The sequence below is a fragment of the Castor canadensis genome, chromosome 7, assembly GCF_047511655.1.
Source record: "Castor canadensis chromosome 7, mCasCan1.hap1v2, whole genome shotgun sequence".
NCBI classification, from domain to species: Eukaryota; Metazoa; Chordata; class Mammalia; order Rodentia; family Castoridae; genus Castor; species Castor canadensis.
The window spans coordinates 8,301,745-8,320,236 of record NC_133392.1 but is presented as its reverse complement, the minus strand read 5'-3'; the positions used below and the strand labels follow the sequence as shown (position 1 = coordinate 8,320,236).

General features: G+C 45.3%; 1 protein-coding gene across 3 annotated transcripts in view; it reads right to left on the bottom strand.

The window, feature by feature from the left end:
• Window positions 1–18,492, bottom strand: part of Chst15 (carbohydrate sulfotransferase 15) — a 71,382-nt gene that overhangs the window by 21,415 nt on the left and 31,475 nt on the right. For all 3 annotated transcript variants that reach the window (XM_020171780.2, XM_020171779.2, XM_074078127.1), the window contains exons 2-5: window positions 9,147–10,186; window positions 8,124–8,463; window positions 5,840–5,986; window positions 2,241–2,397 (exon numbers count right to left, since the gene is read on the bottom strand). In XM_020171780.2, coding sequence (XP_020027369.1) covers window positions 2,241–2,397; window positions 5,840–5,986; window positions 8,124–8,463; window positions 9,147–9,689 — 1,187 coding nt within the window. In that variant the 5' untranslated portion in view covers window positions 9,690–10,186. The remainder of the gene's footprint in view (window positions 1–2,240; window positions 2,398–5,839; window positions 5,987–8,123; window positions 8,464–9,146; window positions 10,187–18,492) is intronic.

The following is an 18,492-nucleotide window of genomic DNA, read 5'->3' as shown; positions in this document are numbered from 1 at the left end:
GGCTGGCTGGCACACAAGCACATCCAGACAGACCAGTCCTCATCTCTGCCCAGAGAGCTGCCAAAGCCTACTGTTTTCACTCCAGGACCTGAAGTTGGGCACAGCCTGACTTTCCTCAGAAAGGGAAATTAGGGAGAAGTGACAGGAAGACATGTGATGAGCAGAAAGCACATGCCTGAGCGAATGTTCCACCCTGTGAACTTGGGCTGAGGCAGTGTGGGGAGGGAGGTGGAGCAGCTGTGAAAATACAGCAGCGGGTGGTGAGTGGTCAGGTTCCTAAGCAAGCCTGTCCTCTTGGGCAATCAGCTATGCATGTCTACAGGAGAGCACCATCGCTGGTGGCAGCTGTTCTGGGCCCACCTAGGGAACTCACCCTACTCCTTGAGGAAAGGAGCTGAGTTCCTGCCTCACAGGATGGGCAGCAGAAGATAGGACATGGCTGCCCATTTGGAGCAGCTGGGCCTGAGGCTGGGAAACGCACAGAAGAGGGAATCACACTTAGTGGTTGCCCTAGACGTGGCCGCAGGAGGGCTACTGTGTACCCAGGCTGCCAAGGGAGGAATGGTGCAGCTCTCCTCTGGCCAGTCACACTTAGAGGAGCTGCATCTGTTCTGAGGCCTCCACGAGAGGAATGAGGACCTAAATTCAGCAAGTGTGGACTTCCAAGCATGTCCTTTGGAGGCAGCAATGCTAAACAAAAGAAGCAAGATGCTACCCTATATTCTCTCTCTCTCTCTCTCTCTCTCTCACGCACACACACACAAACACACACCCCAACCTATCTGTATAGAAAAGACAACTGGAAGAAAACACAAAACATAAATAGTACTTATCTGGGTAGAAGGTTACAGGTGTTTTTGGAAAGCTTTCTTTACAGTTTTCTAATGCATTTTCTAACACTTCCATGACAGGCATCCCTATTGCTACCATTGGGGTAAAGCATGCCATCCATGGAGAGAATCAGGTGTGTGTTCCCTGGGACTACTGTGACAAATGACCACACACAGGTGGCACTAACAATGGGAACCGATTCCTTCCTCTTTCAGGAAGCCAGAACTCTGAAATCCAGGTGTTGGCACAGTTGGTTCCTTCTGGGAGCTTCGTGTGTTGGGGGGTAATCTATTCCATGCCTCTCTCCAAGCTCCAGGTGGTTGCCAGCAATCCTTGGCATTCCTTGGCTTGTGGCCACATACGTAGACCTCTTCACATGCCAGGCTCCTTAATCAATATGCCCTTGTTTTAACTTGAGTGCATCTGTAAACCCTATTTCCAAATAAGGCTACAGGCACAAAATACTGAGGCTTAGGACTTCAGCACAACTTTTTAGGAGGGATAATTCAACTCATAACAAAACATAGTTAGCCTAAAGGAAAACAAAACACAAAGGGCTATGGCCCCTGTGTTTAAATATCTTGCAAGTTCTCTCAGTTTGGAAGGACTAGACTTGGATTACAGTGACTCTGAAGAGAAGAAATGGGACTAAAGTATAGATGCCACTGAAAGACAGACTTGGTCTCAAAACAGGAAGAACTGAGCTGTCCTGACCTAGATTTGCCATCTTAGTTGGAAACCTCTGTCTCAGAGGATGCTGGATCGATTGGAGCCCCCCTCCCCCTATTTCTAATGCAATGGTATTTGGAGAGAGTGTTGGGCTAAATATGTTAAGATCCTGGCAGCACTGAGACCCTGCAACCCACACACAAGTGTCATCCTATGCAAGACAGGCCACCCCAATACAGTCTATTCAGTGTCTCAGTAGCTTTGCCTCATCCAGACTGGGCAACACTGGATCTTAAGGGCAAAGCAACACTGCCTACCATTTTCTTCCTTTTGGTCTCAAGGGAGGCTAGAGAACACACTCAGAGCTGACAAGGAAAAAGACAACATGGAATTCTGGGAGTAGGGCCACATGGAGAACCCTGATCCTAAGGATGTCCCCCCAGTCCTAATAGCACCTGAGGAACCAACCCATGTCCCCAGGTCAAACCCACCAGAGGCCATGGCCCACAGACCAGGATCAGAATTGCTGAGAAAACACTCTCTGATTTGTTTATGTGCAGGGAGGATTGCCCTAAGAATAACATTTACACAAGACATGGCAGCAACATTGCAAGTCAAGCTTTATTTATTTAAAAAAAAAAAAAGAGGCAAACTCTTGTTTTTGGTGAGAAGGAACCACTGTACTCCAGAGTGCCTTTTTCTTTTCAGCGCAAATGCAAAGCAACACACCCACCACTCACCTCTCCACGGGGTCTCTGAGCATGACGATCAGCTTGGCGTCTGGCTGAAAGGCGTGGATGAAGTCCTGAGTCAGGAACGGTGGCTCTCCATCTGTGCTGTTGTCGTAGAAGAAAGTCCAGGCATTGTTATCCCACATTGTGGAGGCACTGGCCTCACCTGGAAACAGAAGGTCCGGCAAATGAGCAGTTACTGGGGTGTGGGGAAGGGCTCCCACTGTGAACCAGAGGCCAAGCCTGGCTCCATGCCTTCCTGTTAAATAGCCGTGACAGTCAAGCTTGTCAGCCATTGCTGACAGATGAGACTTTGGGAAGAAGAAGACTAGAGGCCACCCCCACCACAGTGACTCCCCTACACACTGCAGTGACTCCCCTACACACTGCAGTGACCCCACCCCCAACCCAAGGACATCTGTCTGGAAATCTAGGCAGTCCACACAACACTGAGTGTCCCTTTCTCTCCCAGATCCTTTGCCCAGGGTGAACAAAAACGTAACCTTTCCTAGCATTCAGCCCCTTAATTTCACAACATTCACTTTGCTGGCAGCTTATTGCTCTATGGCATTTTAAGGGCCCACTGAGAATGTGCTAGATGGTTTCCTTCAAAAAGTATTAGGGAGAAAGGAGCTGTTTGGGGAAGATGACCCCAGTGGAAAGTTGGATGCAAGTCACATCTGTCTTTCCTTGGAACTATGACAGTTAGTCACAGAGCACACTCTAGGACCAAATGAGAAGGCTTTGCCACAAGCCCAGGCAGCCTCAACCTTGGGGTCTGTCTCCTGCATGGCCAGCTGTCCTCTGCCCATGCCTCTCCTCCTGCTCTGCACAGATGGCAGTCACTCAGTGCTGGCTGGCCAAACAGGTCCCAGCCCTGTTTTATTGTGGTTCACATGACTGAAGGATGAAAATGTTAAACACCTCTAAGAACAGAGGTAAGATTAAGACACAGGCATTTCAACAACATGTACTCTTTTAGATAATTGAACTAATTCCCTGATTTTTTTTTCTTTCTTGAGGACTGTCTTCAGAGACTTAGAAGGAAAGGCAAATCAGTTAGTTCTATGATCCAGTTCTACAGATTGCACATAGGTGACATGACACATCTCAGTCATTTATTCAGGGAAAATCTAAGACCACAGACTGAGTCTCTTTGGTCAGTGATAAGTACATTATATTATAATCATGCAGGAAGTTAGCAGGCCTATTTCTTCTATTGGATGTGTAATCATTTCAGGTGAATGCTGCTGTTCTGGCCTTTTTCCCTTTATTATTTTTTTTAAAAGATAATACCCTAGGATACAGAAAAGACAAGTCAATCAGAAATCCTTTGAACATTCTCTTCACAATGAATAAGGAAATATAAAAGACAAGTGAGGTATCTAAACCTAAATTGGCATATATTCTGTCAGATCTCAAAAAGAAACTGGCTGTAGAGCCACAGAGGCATGAGTCCATCTTCCCATTGGTCTGTCCACCCATCCATCCATCATCTATCCTTCATCTACCCATAAAACACTCATTTGATGTTTAATCTGTGTCCCACATTTTACTTGGCACTGGGGACAGGGGAGGGAAACAAGACACACAGGGACTCTCCCTTTTGCACCTTACAATCTAAGGGAAAGACAGATAATTCAAGATTCACACCTGTAATCTCAGCTACTCAGAAGGTGGAAGAAGAAGGATTGAGGTCTGAAGCCAGCACAGCCAAAGTTAGGGAGACCCTATATCAAAAACTAAAAGCAAAAGGACTTGGGGATGGGGCAGGGTGCCACATGGGCAGAGGCCAGGGCCTTTCAACAGCCCAAAGCCCCTGCCTCCTGTGTGCCTCCCACTGCCAGAGACTGCTGAGAGGAAAGGTCCCTCTAATCCACAGATCCAAGGTGGTAAGAGACCCTCCTGCCTCTGCCAAGGCTCTGGCCAGGAGGACGAGCTAAAGCAAAGCTGAGTCACAGTTCAGGGCTGGGAGAAGCCAGAAACTAACATGATCCAACAATCCCATTGTACAGACATGTAGGCTGAATTCAGGACTAAATCCTGACTTGGCACATGGCACAGGGCTGGCTGGTGACACAGCAGGACCGGACGCCAGCTCTTTATCTGCCTCTCCATCCTATCCATCACACAATGAGGCTACCATAAAACACACCAAACCTAGCCTGGAGTAAATACTAATGTGGTATTTTCATTTCTTGTTCTTTTTTAAGTCTTACAGTAACTAAAATTAGGAACCCAAGCAAAGGCTTTTCTTTCCTATGTATTAGTAAAGTCTGTTTCCTGGCCCTAGGATGAATATTTTTAGCAATCTCATAGAATCTGAGATTTCTCCCAGAGGCATATAGTATGGGAATCACAGCAAAGTATTAATTAGACTTTTTATCTGGGATATTTGGACCTTCAAGTTAATAAAAATTAATAGCCAATTCATATAGCAGGTGTGTGGGGGGCGCCACACACGCATTGCCAAAAGAGTCAATTTCAGGTGCTCCCAGTGACTTGACTTAGGAGTTTTAAAAAAATATCACTTGGGGCATTGGCACATAACTCATGTTTCCTCGGACATGAGAGTCACAGGGAAAGGGTCCTTATTCCAGTGGCCAATTACAATTCATCTCCTCACTGACACATTCATTGGATTTAGAGAATCAAAATACAATAGCTCTAGAAAACTAAAAAACAAAAACAGATCAGTGCTTCAGGTAACCAATTTTAGCAAAAAGTATGATTAATTTTCTCTCTTCAGAAGGCATCAGTGGATACCCGCCTGTCCTGAGCTGAATCCAGTGAAAGAGTTACGTTAGATGAGTGAGTCTAGAGGTCTAGATGAGTAGAGATAAAATTGTCAGAGTAGATGCTGGAAATTTGCCAAAAGTCAATTTCAGGTGCTCTTACCATAAAAAAGTAAACTATGTGAAGAGAGAAATACGTTAATTTTCTTGGCTGCATTCATCATTTCATCATGAATATCAGAACATCAAGGGTACAACTAAATACACAGTAAAATAAATTTCTAAAAGAGTCTATGTTTTTTGATAAAAGTTTTGAAATTTTTTTAAACAATTAATCAAACTACCTTATTTTGAATCCCCAGAGACATTAGGTTGACGAGGGTGAGACCTCTTACTCAGCCATTAGTCCTGGAATGTGCAGAGGGCTGTCTGGTTCAGGAGACTCTGCCTCCTTCCTCATATGGCCACAGTGGCCCAGGTCACAGAAGCCTGAGTCTTAAATCAATGACTAACCAATGGTCTCACTGGGATCAGTGAACTGTGAAAAGAAGTCAAGGGTGCCTGCTTGATTTAAGTAAAAACAAAGAAATGGCAACTTTTTAAAACAGGCATGTCAGCCATCCTTGAGTCTGCATGGAATGAGAGCACTGGCTAAACATTTCTGCTTCATAGTAATGGTACAGTGATGTGGACATTTTATGTAGGAGAAAAAGTGACAGCCATGTGGGGAAGAGAGGGTTCTTGGTCGTCTACAGCTATCTGCAAGTGCTCTGCTGGTGAGACTGAGCTGGGCCCTGCTCAGAGCATGAGCCAGGACCCCAGAGATACTGCTCCCCCTGCCTCCCCCTACCCCAACCTGTGCTGAAGCCATACCAATGATGATCTTATTTATCTGGCTCTGATCCTTTGTGGAGCTGGCCTGCAGGCCTTGATGGATTTGGTGGGCAGCCAAGTCAAAGAGGTCTAGATAGTCCTCCACAGGGTAGCGGTCTCGAAGCCCATCCCTCAGGCGGACAATTCCTACAAGAACCAAGAAGCAGGTTATGAAGGACAAAACTGCCACAACTAGGATGGTGGCCTGGGCCCAGCTGCCTCAGCAAAAGCCTTAGCCTAGTTTAAGTTTCAGGAGGGTGGGGACCGACCTCATGCCCTTTTTCAGTGCATGCACACTTCAGCGGGTAGAGGATACCATTGCTACTGGGCAGTGGCCACTTCAAAGACAGCACTATATTCAAGTGCTATAAAGCTATAAACATGTTTTGGAGGGCCAGAGTTTGGGACTGATTAGCATGTGCATTAGGTGAGACTAAAGTGGCTCACAAGAGTAGCATGCAGGATACACTCAGTGTGTCAAGTAGGAAAAGGGAGAAAGGACAGCCAGACAGGAAGGCTGCTTCCTATCACCTTCGTGGTGCCTATTCCTTCCCCAAGGCCTGACAGCATCTACCTGGTGTCCTCCAGACCTCCTCAATCAAGCAGCTAGCGATATACTCAAACAGTAAAGGGAACTGGTCATCCTTTGGATGGACACAGATTCTGGCAATGGTCAAAATCAGCCTAAATTTATCCCTTGCCTTAAAAATAGGCAAGTTCCACTCAAACATTTTTTTAAAAACACACTGCCCAACACCACAGCTATCAAAGTTAAAGTAAAATGGGAAGAGAACAACTCTGGCCCAAATAACAAGAGGTTCAAGGTGACATTGATTACCAGCTTTTAAGGTGTGCCCTGTTCCTCCCTTTCTCCTGCCAGTAGGAAGCTGGTTTTCATTAAGAGAAAACACCAAGCCATGGAGGGAGAGCACCCTACAAGGGTGGAGTGTGTTCAGACACTTCCGGAAAACATGTATGGATGAGAACCCTTGGCTACCACAGCAGCCTATGCTAAACCACACTTTTGTTCACTCCAGGATGAACATCAAAAGGATGAAATCAAATATTTTTCAGGAAGCACACTAAGAGTGGTCTAAGAAAAACTTTAAAGAGTCTCTTCCAGTAACCTGGGTCCTTTATGCAGAAAACACCCTCATAGTTCACCCAGACTTTGGCAGACAACAGGCCATGCATCACCCCTTAGCTGTAGTGACCAAATGTCTCCTGGCAGAAAGGAAAAGGTTATGGAGAGGAAACAGTGACCAGAGGGCCACAAGGTACCTGGGGCTGGGCTGGAGCAGAAACCAGCGTACAGGGAGTGGTGGGTGGTGTTGATGTTCACCCATGGCAAAAGGGTGTGGAGAGCAAGGTCTCCAGAGATAACTGCTTTGGGTTTCATACCACAACACGTGAGGCAGAAAGGGCAAGTCAGACAAGACAAGGCCTGAAGCAGCTGTGTCTCCTCCAGGTGCAGGGCTCTAACAAAACAACACGAAGCTGGGTGAAAGCCACCCCAGCCCAATAGGGTGCTTCTCACCAGTCCAGACCTGGCACATATTGCTCACTGCTAGGGTCATGTGCCAAAGTCCTGGGTTCAATCTCCAGTAATAAACACACAAACCCCACACACATACACACACTGCCCTTTCTGTAACTGTCTCCTTGTCCTGCACAAAGCAGGCACTCAATCAGTTCTCACTGGGTTCCAGCCCTTGATGTATCTTTACCCATGAACGGCTGCTATGGTTTGGAATTGGTCTGAATGTGTCCCTCAAAGGTTTATGGTCTCCAGTGTGGTGATGCTGAGTGGTGATGGAACCTTATGAGGCAGGACCTAGTGGAAGGTGATTAGGTCATAGGGACACTGCCTGGAAAGGGATAGTGCTGGTCTCTTGGAGTGACTTAGTGTCTGTGAGAGTGTGTTATTACAAAGCAAGGCTTCCCCATGGACTTGGCCTCTTCTATACATGGTCAGTTTCTTTCTCCTTTCTCTGCAATGTTGTCAGGCAGCCAAGGGGCTCTTGCCAGGACATCAGCACCATACCGTTAGATCCTCCCGCCATCAGAACCATGAGCCAAATCTCTTTTTAAGTTACCCAGCCTCCAGAATGTTGTCATAGCAACACAAAGCAGACCAATACAACTGTTAATGACAAGTGATCAAAAAAATCTTCTCATCTCCCCTGCCTGCCTCTCCCACAGAGACTCACACCCTCCCCATCCCCAGCCTTAGAGTGCACCCATAGAAAGAATGAGAAGCAACGAGAGGAGACCCAGCACTCACCGAACCGCTTCCGGGTCCACCAGTGTGGCTCCTTGATGGCCGAGAATTTCACTTCCGGGTGCAGCCGGAGGCGGTCGTAGAGGTCGGTGGTTCCGCACTTGGGCTGCCCAATGATGTAGAAGTGCGGCAGGCAGCGCAGGCGGAAGTGCTTCCCGTGCGCATGCGACAGGTGGCCCCAGAAGGCCTTGCGCAGGGCGTCAAAGGTGGAACGGAAGCGTTTAGAGTAGAGCACATAGGAGTTGGTCAGGTAGGGGTCAGTGGTGTTCCTGCCTGAGAATTCCTCGTACCAACATGGGCTCTTACTGTTGGGAAGGAATTTATTAGGGATTACTGAAAACATCTGCAATGAAAAAGAAAAAAGGAAGAGACACTCAGAGGGGGGGGAAAAAACATGTTCTAATCATAAAATGATAATGCACTAATCCTGATTACAGTAATCAAATTTGAACTATATGTGACAGTGAAAGATGAAATAAAGCTAAACTTGGTAGAAAGCCAATGACTTATGTTTTCCTTTTCCCAAGATAAACAAATTTGGAGAGAATAAAAATAAAATCCATTCTACTACAACTTACATTTCTTACACCTACACGTGCACACACATGCAATCTGAACAGTTGGAATCTTTTTACTACTTGTGTATTTAAACAGCCAGTAGGGACAAAAATAATGATTAGTGCAGAATTTAGAAAGTCAAGCTGAACCCAACTTTAACACTCTAAATCACGGTGATCTAGAAAAGCAACTTTAACCACCACGATCCCATTCCAAACAAGAAGTCCTGGAATCAATCACAAAGGGAAGGTCCTTTTATTTCTAATAGGGCCATTCTGGACTGCAAATTCCCTTCTTGGTGTTCCATAGCATAAACACAGTGCTCTGATCTGAGAGGCTATCAAATTATCCTTGCTACATCTGAAAATTTTTTCAGACATTTTCCTTCTGTGTTCCCAAAATGGTGATAGGAAAGGAAGCATCCACTTTTTAAGGTCAATCAACTGAGATTAGCATGAGGCTACTCACATGCAACTCCTGCCTCTTGAGATCTTGTAAGTCTGGAAGTTGTCTGGTGGTGAACTCAATCCTGGCAGTGATGCTGTTGATAATTAATTTAATGCTTGGATAGTCCTTCACATATGAAATATTATTTATGGAGGGTTGGTGGTGATGCTCTTTCATGTCGCTTGGGTTTTCACTGTCCATTAAGCTGGGATTACTGGGAAATCCGCCATAATGGAAAGGAGATGAAATCAGAAGCTCCTGGTGGGCCCCAGAAAGGATGTAAGAAGCCATCACCAAGGTCATTATTATCAGTCCAAAAACCAGGCTACATCGCTTCCCTTTCTTAAGGCGCAAAAACCCACCCCAGTTCTCATTCCCCTCAGTCCTCACTTCGAGAACGGCAAGCAAGTTCATCTGCTTACTGTCTACACGAAACAGAATTTTGTTTTCTCCTTTACACGTGGGGCACACCTGGTGACTATGAGGGGGGCCTCTGTGGCAGTCGACTTGTTTGTGTGCGTTGTCGGGTAACAAGTGTATGCAGCAATTAATACAGTGCCTCATGGTAGTGTCCTTGGACTGCTAACCTATCGAGCCATGGGCAAGCCCCCAAAGAATCCCTATGCATGTGAGCCGTGCTGGGAAACTTTAAGGATGCCCGGTGAGTCCATAAGATGGTTGGAAGGCAAAAGCAACAAAAGCAAATATATAAATGAGCAGACACCAATGCACTAGAGAAGGAGGAAGCACATTCTTTAGTTCAACTCTGCAAGACAACAGAAGGAAGTGATCTCCAGCTGTCATGTTCTATACAAGTCACTGCAACACAGAAGTGGTCACAAGTATGGGAGCAATTCTGCCTGTGTTTCAGGTTTTTCCCATGGCACCAAAAAAAATGAGAGCAGTATCACTAGAGACCATGGAGACATAGGAGAGATTAGAAGAGGTCATGGTCTTCTCACTGATGGATGGACTGGCATGCCATCCATGGAGATGCCTGAGACTTTTACATCCTGTGTTTCCTCTTCATGAGAAGCAAACTCTTAAAAATGCCCGATAACCTAAACAGAAAGAAAACAAGTATTACTGCATTATGTGGTAACAGCAGTGACAAAGGGATGGTCTCTCAGGGAGAAATAATAGATCGCCACTTCTCTCTTGCACTTCTCAGTTTCAGCCACATCTTCTTGGTCACAAGCAAGTCACAGAAATAACACGGATAAAGGGAGAAGTTTCAGGTTTGTTTGTTTTTTTCTTTCATGGTACTGGAGATTGAACCCAGAGCCTCCAATATGCAAGGCAAGTGCTCTTCCACCTAAGTCATGCCCCCAGACCATTAATTTTTTAAGATAGGGTCTTGATTCCTTTGCCTGGGCTGGCATTGAACTCTCCATCTTCCTACCTCCATCTCCCAAATAGCTGAGATTACAGGAGTATACCACCACACCTGGCAGGTTCTCTTATTTGGCTTTAGGGTTCAGTCTCTGCTACCAAATGTGGCCCCAAACATCAGCACCTCCAGCATCATGTCAAACACCCCACATTGTACCCCATAAGTTATGGCATCTGAGTACCCCAGTATTCTGCAACCATTCTCAGATTTGTTCACAGTCAATGACTGAATTTGAGGGATAAGTTGAAATATCAATGCTTTTAGGTCAGTGAAAAATCTGAAGAATAATAAGGACAGGATGGTTAGGATGGGAAGAAGTAGAGAAAATAAGTTGGTTTTTTTTCCCTCCCAATAACGCCAGTAGTCTCTTAGCTACAGCTAACTTTTGCTATCAGTTTAGGAAGCAGAAGTTAATGAAAATTTAGAACAATGAAATGATTCTCTTCAGTAGAGTGTATCATATAAAAGAAAACCATTTGACTTTAAGTTATTAAGCAATTAAATCCAATGTACAGTATTCCCCTGAGCAAGCTAACACTTCAGACCCTGAAATAATTTTTCACTTTCATCATCTTGAGAAGACATGATTCTTAAAACTCCATTAACATAATCCTGTGCCTGTAAATGTATTGTTGCCCAAATGACACTTCCTTGTACATGTATAAAAAGGAGCACTGGATGAGGAAAAAAAGAAAAATGGAGGTCTACTTGGTTTCTAACTCTTATAGATCCCCATCTACTGGCTGTGTGACCTTGACAAAGCCATTTGACCTCTCTGAGACTTGGTTTCCTCACCAGTAAAATTAGAATAAAAACAGTATCTCCCTTAGAAGTTCATAACAAGTACTAAGTTAGTTAATATATGTAAAGAATTTGCATAAAGGCCTGATATGCATTTAGCATCTCGTAAAAGGTATATAACTGATAATAATAACATTGTCAATGACAATAACTATTAGGATTTTTAATTATTGATTAATTCCAAGAATATTTGAAATGCAATCCCAGCTGGGAAATCCTAAGCCACATTACTTTCCCTTAGCAGCTGACAATTACCCAAGGGCACTAGCCTGGCCTCCAACTCTACTTATCTCCCCCACAACCAAACAATCCTGTACCCAGAGAGGTAGCATTAACTAACCCTTCATTACAGCTTCTGCCTACTGCCTGGAGGACCAAGCAATCAGAACTCAACAGAAGAAATCTTTACTTTGCTTGGACAGAAAAGCCCATGTTTTCTTGAAATATGTTGGTCAAGAAGTAGCCAAGCAATGTTTCCCAAAACATCCTCCACCCACAAAATGTCCTGCATGCTGTCAGTAGCTATTTTTGCTTAAAGTATTTGAAGAAAGGTGGGATGGAGAAAATAACCCAGAATTCTTTACAGCAGGACTTTGAGGGTCTTCAATATGTTACTAAGCCCAGGGAATCCACAGCCAGGAATATAATAAGCAAAATTTGCCAGAGTTTTCACTAAGGTCTCAAGTCCCAGCTTGAGAAGAACTGGTTCAGAGATTAGAATCACATAGGGCCTGGCAGCACAGAGAAGGGAAGCGTGGGAGAAACTGTTCTGGGGGGCCAGATGACCCCCTCTCTGGCCCCCTCTCTGTCCCTTAGGGCAGCTGGAATGGCATGTGAAGAGCCTCAAGCCTCAGGCCTCTGCTTTCAATCACCCCTGACCCATCGCTTGGTACAAACAATTCTTCCAAACCAAAGAAACAAAAGGGCAAGATCCCCTACTTGGAAACTCCATCACTAAAGCCAAGAAAACATTTTTTCACATGTCAAAGACAAGGCCAAGCCAGGGTTAAAAATGAGACTACAACCAGGAGCTCGGTGGAAAGCAGTTTGCACCCTTCTGTCTTTCTGCTGCTGAAGGTCTAATTAGATTCTTTAAAAAAATAAAATAAACAAACAAACATGGGCTTTGAAGCCCCAAGACAAGAATGTACACAATCTGGACCCAACGGAGAATGGGCGAAACATTCCTGACTGAAGCAAAAGTATCTCATTTCAAGCAAAGTAAATAAACCTAGGGAGTCGGGGAGCAGAAGTCTCAATGGAGGAACCCAGGACAGGACAGGCTCAGAGGTGCCAGGCCAAGTGTTCTGGCCTCACCTTCAGCTCCAAGGCCGCTTCTTACACATGAAGAACTGGGAAGAAACTCGGCTGCCTCCTGGGCCTTGGCAAAACAATGTTTTCTCATCTCTTGTCATTCAGTCATTCACTCATCCTCAGCTCCAGGCACACAGCTTCTGAATCCTAAATTCATGGGCAGATAGAAGTTGCTTTCATCATTACTAACAAGCCCTTTTCAACCATACCTGAGTTTATGCTAAAAAGATGGCTCTTGGTGGGTCATGAGGCAGCTTTAGGATGGGGTCTGGTCCCTAGGAAGACCAAGTCTTATTTAGAAGCTTGGAACTCTCAGCCCAGTTTCCCCAACCTCCAGGCAGGAGAAGCGGGACTTGAGCTTGGGTTGATCACAAGTGGTCACTGATGTAATCAATCGTGTCTACATAATGGGGCCTCCACAAACCCTCCTAAACCATGGATCTGAGATCTTCAGGGTCAGCAGACACATAGAAGTGAAGGCGTGCAGAGCCAGGACAGGAAAACCCCATATTCCTGCTTCCCCTCCACACACATACACACTGAGCATCCTGCCGGCTGGTCCTGGACCTCATAAACTGTGATCCTGACAAAAGCACTTTCCCAAGCACAATGAACTGTTCAGCATGTTATCAAAACTGTGCCGAGAGCTGTGGGAAACCTCCCACCCTTGGTGGTCAATTCAGACAGAAGTGTGGGTGCCCTGGGGAACCAATCCTCGTGACTGGTGTCTGAAGTGGGAGCAGTTCCATCAGACCAAGCCCTTAAATTCCAGACAGTTGGAGCCGGAACTGAATAGTAGGACTCTGGGTTGGCATCAGAGAGTTGGAGAATTTGTTGGTGCTGGAAACACCCCAGGGAGAGAGTAAAGAATCCTCTTATAAAAAAAAAAAAAAACCAGAAAACTGTCTTACATTTTCAAGTTTTACCAAAATATATAACCACTGTCTATAAATTACATCTCAATAAATAATAATCTCGTGATGTAAATTACATCTCAATAAATAATAATCTCGTGACCAGGTGCTTACACCGCCAGCACCCTGTAGGTCTTGGAAAGGTCTGGACCTTCAGAGACTCAAGCTACACAGCCTCCCGCACAACAGAAGAGCATGGTGCAGAGATGACCACAGAGGGGATTCTTCACCACCTGAGCTGGGTTCTATTCTCCCAGGGCACTGCAAGACATCAGGATAAAGAAGTCACAAGTGAGTAAGATAAGCTCTGATGCTGTTAAAGGCTAGGGAGAAAATTAAAAAACAAAAACACAATAAAAACACAGAAGAGGGTTTTTCACAGCTGCAGCGCTGTACTTGGCTGGAGAATTCTTTGGGGTGGGGGCAGTTCTGGGCACGGCAGGGGTTTAGCAGTATCCCTGGTCTCCACTTACCAGATGCCAGCAGAGCTTCCCCTGTGTTGTGACAAGGAGAAACATCTCTAGACATGGCCAAAAGTCCCCAGGGAAGGGCATGATCACCCCCAGGTGAGAACTTCCTTAGAGGAAGGAAAACAATGCACAGGGTGACCAGAAAGGAACTAAATTCCAGGGGCCATTTGACCAGAAGCCTGAATGACAGAAGGAAGCCAGTCCGATAGAGGTGAGAAGAGGAATCAAGGCCCTGGGAAATCAAAGCCCCTGAGAACCATTGGGAGGTATAGCCTTGGGGACTTGGGCTGGGGGCATTGGCGCAAGAACCAGATAGGCAAGGAGGCAGCGACCAGACTCTGTAGGGCCTTGAAGGCCAGTCAGGGGTAGGGTTGCTCCAGTGTAGAAAGGGAGGCTTACTACACTGTCTTTCAAAAGGATCCTTACAATATGTGTAGCTATTAAATAACAATTCAGTGAAGTAAAATAAAATTAATGTAAGAGTACTGGAAGAAAAATGAATTGCTATCATGTTTCTTAAATGGTCTTCTCCATATGCTACAGCTTATCCCAAGAACACTCACTCAGAAACCTAACACTCATGAGTTCTTCCTTCAGAAATAAGTAATGCACACCCCCTGCACTTCACCTGTCTGGAATGTCCACATTTGGTGCCAGTCGACTCCGGTTAGACAGAACCCTGGGCATTTCGTGTATTAAACCAGAGGACTCAGGTTTACATTTTGAGATTGCTTCCCAACCCAGGCTCCATTCTGTGCCCTATGGATGCAGACCATAACTGTGGGAACCCAGTGCCACCATGAGAGATCAGATAACTGGTCCCCAAATAGAATGCATTCAATTACACAGCCTTTGCTTGGATGCCCCCTATTAACCTCTGCACCCCAGGCATCATTAGCAAGCCATTTATAACAAAATTGTAATTGAGAGACCCAGAAATACCACTTTAGATTAAGTAATTGAATGCCCCCTCAGTGTAAGATCAATAAAGGGCATCCAATTTCACCCTAGGAAAAACTTATTAAATTATTGTAGCTATAAGCTGATATAGCAGAAGAAAGATATATGAAACTTCAAAAGAAATCTGGATGGATTTAAATAAATAGCTTCATTTAGGTGGAACATTTACATCTGCCCTCTGGGGAAAGTAAAGAAAAAAATAGCTAATTATATTATTTTACTTTTATGTTTTAAGGGAAAAAATTCAATGGGTCTTAATTAACCTTTACTAAAACACAGGGCCTTCTTCTGATTAGTAGGTCTAAATGCTGACATCTCTCTTTGGGCTATGTATATGGAAATACATTTTTTTCAAGGAATATTAATCAACAAGTCGAGGAAGGAATATTTTTTACATTCAGTTCAACGATATAAGGGTGTCACTGAGACCATAAAGAAAGCTAACAAGACCAGAGAATTTTATACATATAATAAGCTAGCAGTGTCAATCTTATACCTAGACTTTTAGAGTTTTGATTGTATTACAGCCAATTCACAGAACAAAGCTACACTTCCAGTTGACACTTGCTGGCCTGTAGCATGGTGGAAAGGACATAGTGGTCCCTCAGATCAAGATTCCAAACTCCTGTCTACCTAGAGAACACAAGGCCTCTGTGTTCTCAACAAAGAATACACAACATTGGGTTTGAGACCTGGATGTTGGAGCCAAGTTGCCTGGGTTTGACCTTGAGCAGGACATTAAACCTGTCTTCTTTCTGTTTCCTCTGACATAAATTGGAAACAATCATAGGACCTATGATTGCATATGCAAAGTCCTGGCCCACAATAAATATTATTACTAATTATTATTCACAAGTACTATTGATGATGAGTTGCACTACTAGGCCTTTTTATCATTCCTTCCTGTATTCATGCTGTTTGCCACATGAATGACTTTGTAGTTCCTTCAACTAAGGAAGTTGAACTATTTCTTCACCCTTTGGCTTAAGTTAGGTGACCTGCATTGACCAACAGAATGAGGCAGAAGTGACCGTGTGCCAGTCATAAGTCCATCCCTAGGACATGTAGTGTGTGTCTACTCCCCATCAAGCATCGTTGGTATTATCATGGAAGAACAGGGTGGGTCAAGAGGAGGATGACAGAAAATAGCCACCTGGCTGAGCCTGACCTGGAGCAGCCAGCACCCAGTTGACCCAGCCAATCCTGATTATTTCCCAACTACAACTAATCTGAAGTAGCCAATTGGAAGAGGCAGACACACAGATGCAGAAATTGGGAGAAAAAATAAAGGGAGCTGTTCTAAGTCACCAAGGTCATTTGGGAGTGACTTATTACTTGATAAAAGCTAACTGATACACTCTCCTACAGGTTTTAAGTAATGGCTGTTGGGAATTTAAGTGGAACAATTGTAGATTTATGAGCAAAGTATATCAGGGGAATTCAGGCCACAGCAACTCACCAAACATACATTCAGTTGACGCCTTTTCCTTAAAGAGTCCCTCCAGCAACACCAGAAGTAGATATGCTAAAACAATGCTGGAAAGCCAGATGGGAGCTGTTCCTAAATCAGGGAACAACTGCCCCAAACATCATCTCCTGGCAAATGGGTGTTCATGACAACCACAGCTGCTCTGTTTTACTTATCAGAACAACTGATCCCACTTCCCCACCTCCCAGTAGAGAGGCCTTCCTCCTGGCCTCTCATTGCATTACTATCATTTCTCCCTTGGTTTTGCTCCCTAAGCAAGTCCTTCCTGTTATCTGACCTTTATGGATTCCTTGCCCAATTTCATCTTTCCTGATCCCTGAAGCCTTATCTGAGCTTTGTTGACCACAAGGATTCTCTGACCCTGATCAGCAAGATCTTCTCGGCTGGGCCAAAATATGTGCCATACATAGCACAGGAAGTTTTTAAAGCTATTTTTAAAGCATACTTGACTCTACAGTAAGTTCATCACCAATCTTACATTACTAACTACCTCCTTCCATACCTTACGGCATAGAAAAAGAACATCTTAAGCTATCATTCCATGAGCCGTGTCTGTAAGACAGGCATTTTTTCAGAGCTCAAACCTCCACAAGGTGCAGCTGCCCCTCCCTTGCACCCTGCCTACAAAGCCCACATGTCTCAACTTGGTAGAAAGGTAGGGCACAGCAAAAAATGGCTCCCCCTCAGCCAAACTAAGGCATTCTGTAAGGCTTGGGAGTCAGGTAGAGCTGCCTTTCACCCTGCTCAACTGTTAATAGCTTCATGACCTCAGGCAATGAACTGAGCATCTTATGACTTTGGTCTTCATCTGCAAGACAAGAATAAAACTATCACAGTTCCCTAGCATGAATGTGAAGAGGTAATATATACAAAGCATGTAACCCCAGGCCTGGTGCAAGGCAAGCCTCCATAAATGCAACACATCCTTGTCAGTACAATCAGAGAAGCCCTCAGGCCATCACTCCTGGCTCCTTGCTTTCAATGCAAGTGTAATCCTAGGCTTAGATGTCCATCTTTCCCATCTGCAGCTAGTCAGAAATAATGAATGGGAAGAGGCAGATGGAAGCTTGAGACAGTCACACAAATGCAAGAAGTGATGTGGAATGTGACAGCAGAAACAAGATACTGAAAAGCAGGGCTTCCTGGGACCACCCAGGTGCCTCAGCAACCAGGGCTGGTAACTCTGAAGGGCCCCCTACAAGGTAGGGATGACTCTGGAAAAAGCCAACCCCTGCAAGATGATCATCGTCCCATCCAGAATTTGTTTTAGTACTAAACAGGGAGGGCCAATTCTCCACAAACATGTCTCTCCCCATAGTCCTGGGAAAGAAGCCACCCACTTCTAAGCTGGAAGATGGAGGCAGAGAATAACTCACAAGGGACCCCTGGCGACTTCTATTGCAGAGCCATTCATAATCAGAGCCCAGGTAAACGTTGGCAAGCTCCAGAGGGTCTTCAACCTGGCAGCGCAAGCCTGTAGGCACCAGTTCATCCAGCCCTGCCTGTCATGGGGGAAACTGAGGCCCAGTGTGATTCTGTACTTTCCAAGAACACATAGCTCATAAGAGACATGTGGGGCAAGAGACCCAAGGGCCTGGTGCCCAGCCTTCTCCTGCTGCACCTCAACAGGAGACCATCCTGACCTCTGCCCATCATCCTGGCCTGGGCTTGGGGGGTCCAACAGCTCCTCCAGGCCTGAGTGTTCCTCTCTGTCCCAGTCCCTTCAGGACCCTTCCTAAAAACAGCTTCTTGGTCTCAAAGGGACACAGGGAAGGGAGGCGTGGCACCCATGCTGGGAGGCAGAAAGGTAGGATGTAATGGGGGCACCTCATTCGGTCTGCTGCTCTGGGGTATTTTGGTCTTAAACTGTCTCAATTCCAACTCCGCTCATTCATCACCCAGGCCTGTCATCTCCAGCCAGCAAGTGGCATGGGCAACAGGCTCACACCTGCAGAGACAAGGGACTGATCAGGAACACAGGCTGGCCTAGTGCCAGGTATGGGGGCAGGAGCACCAGAAAGCAAAA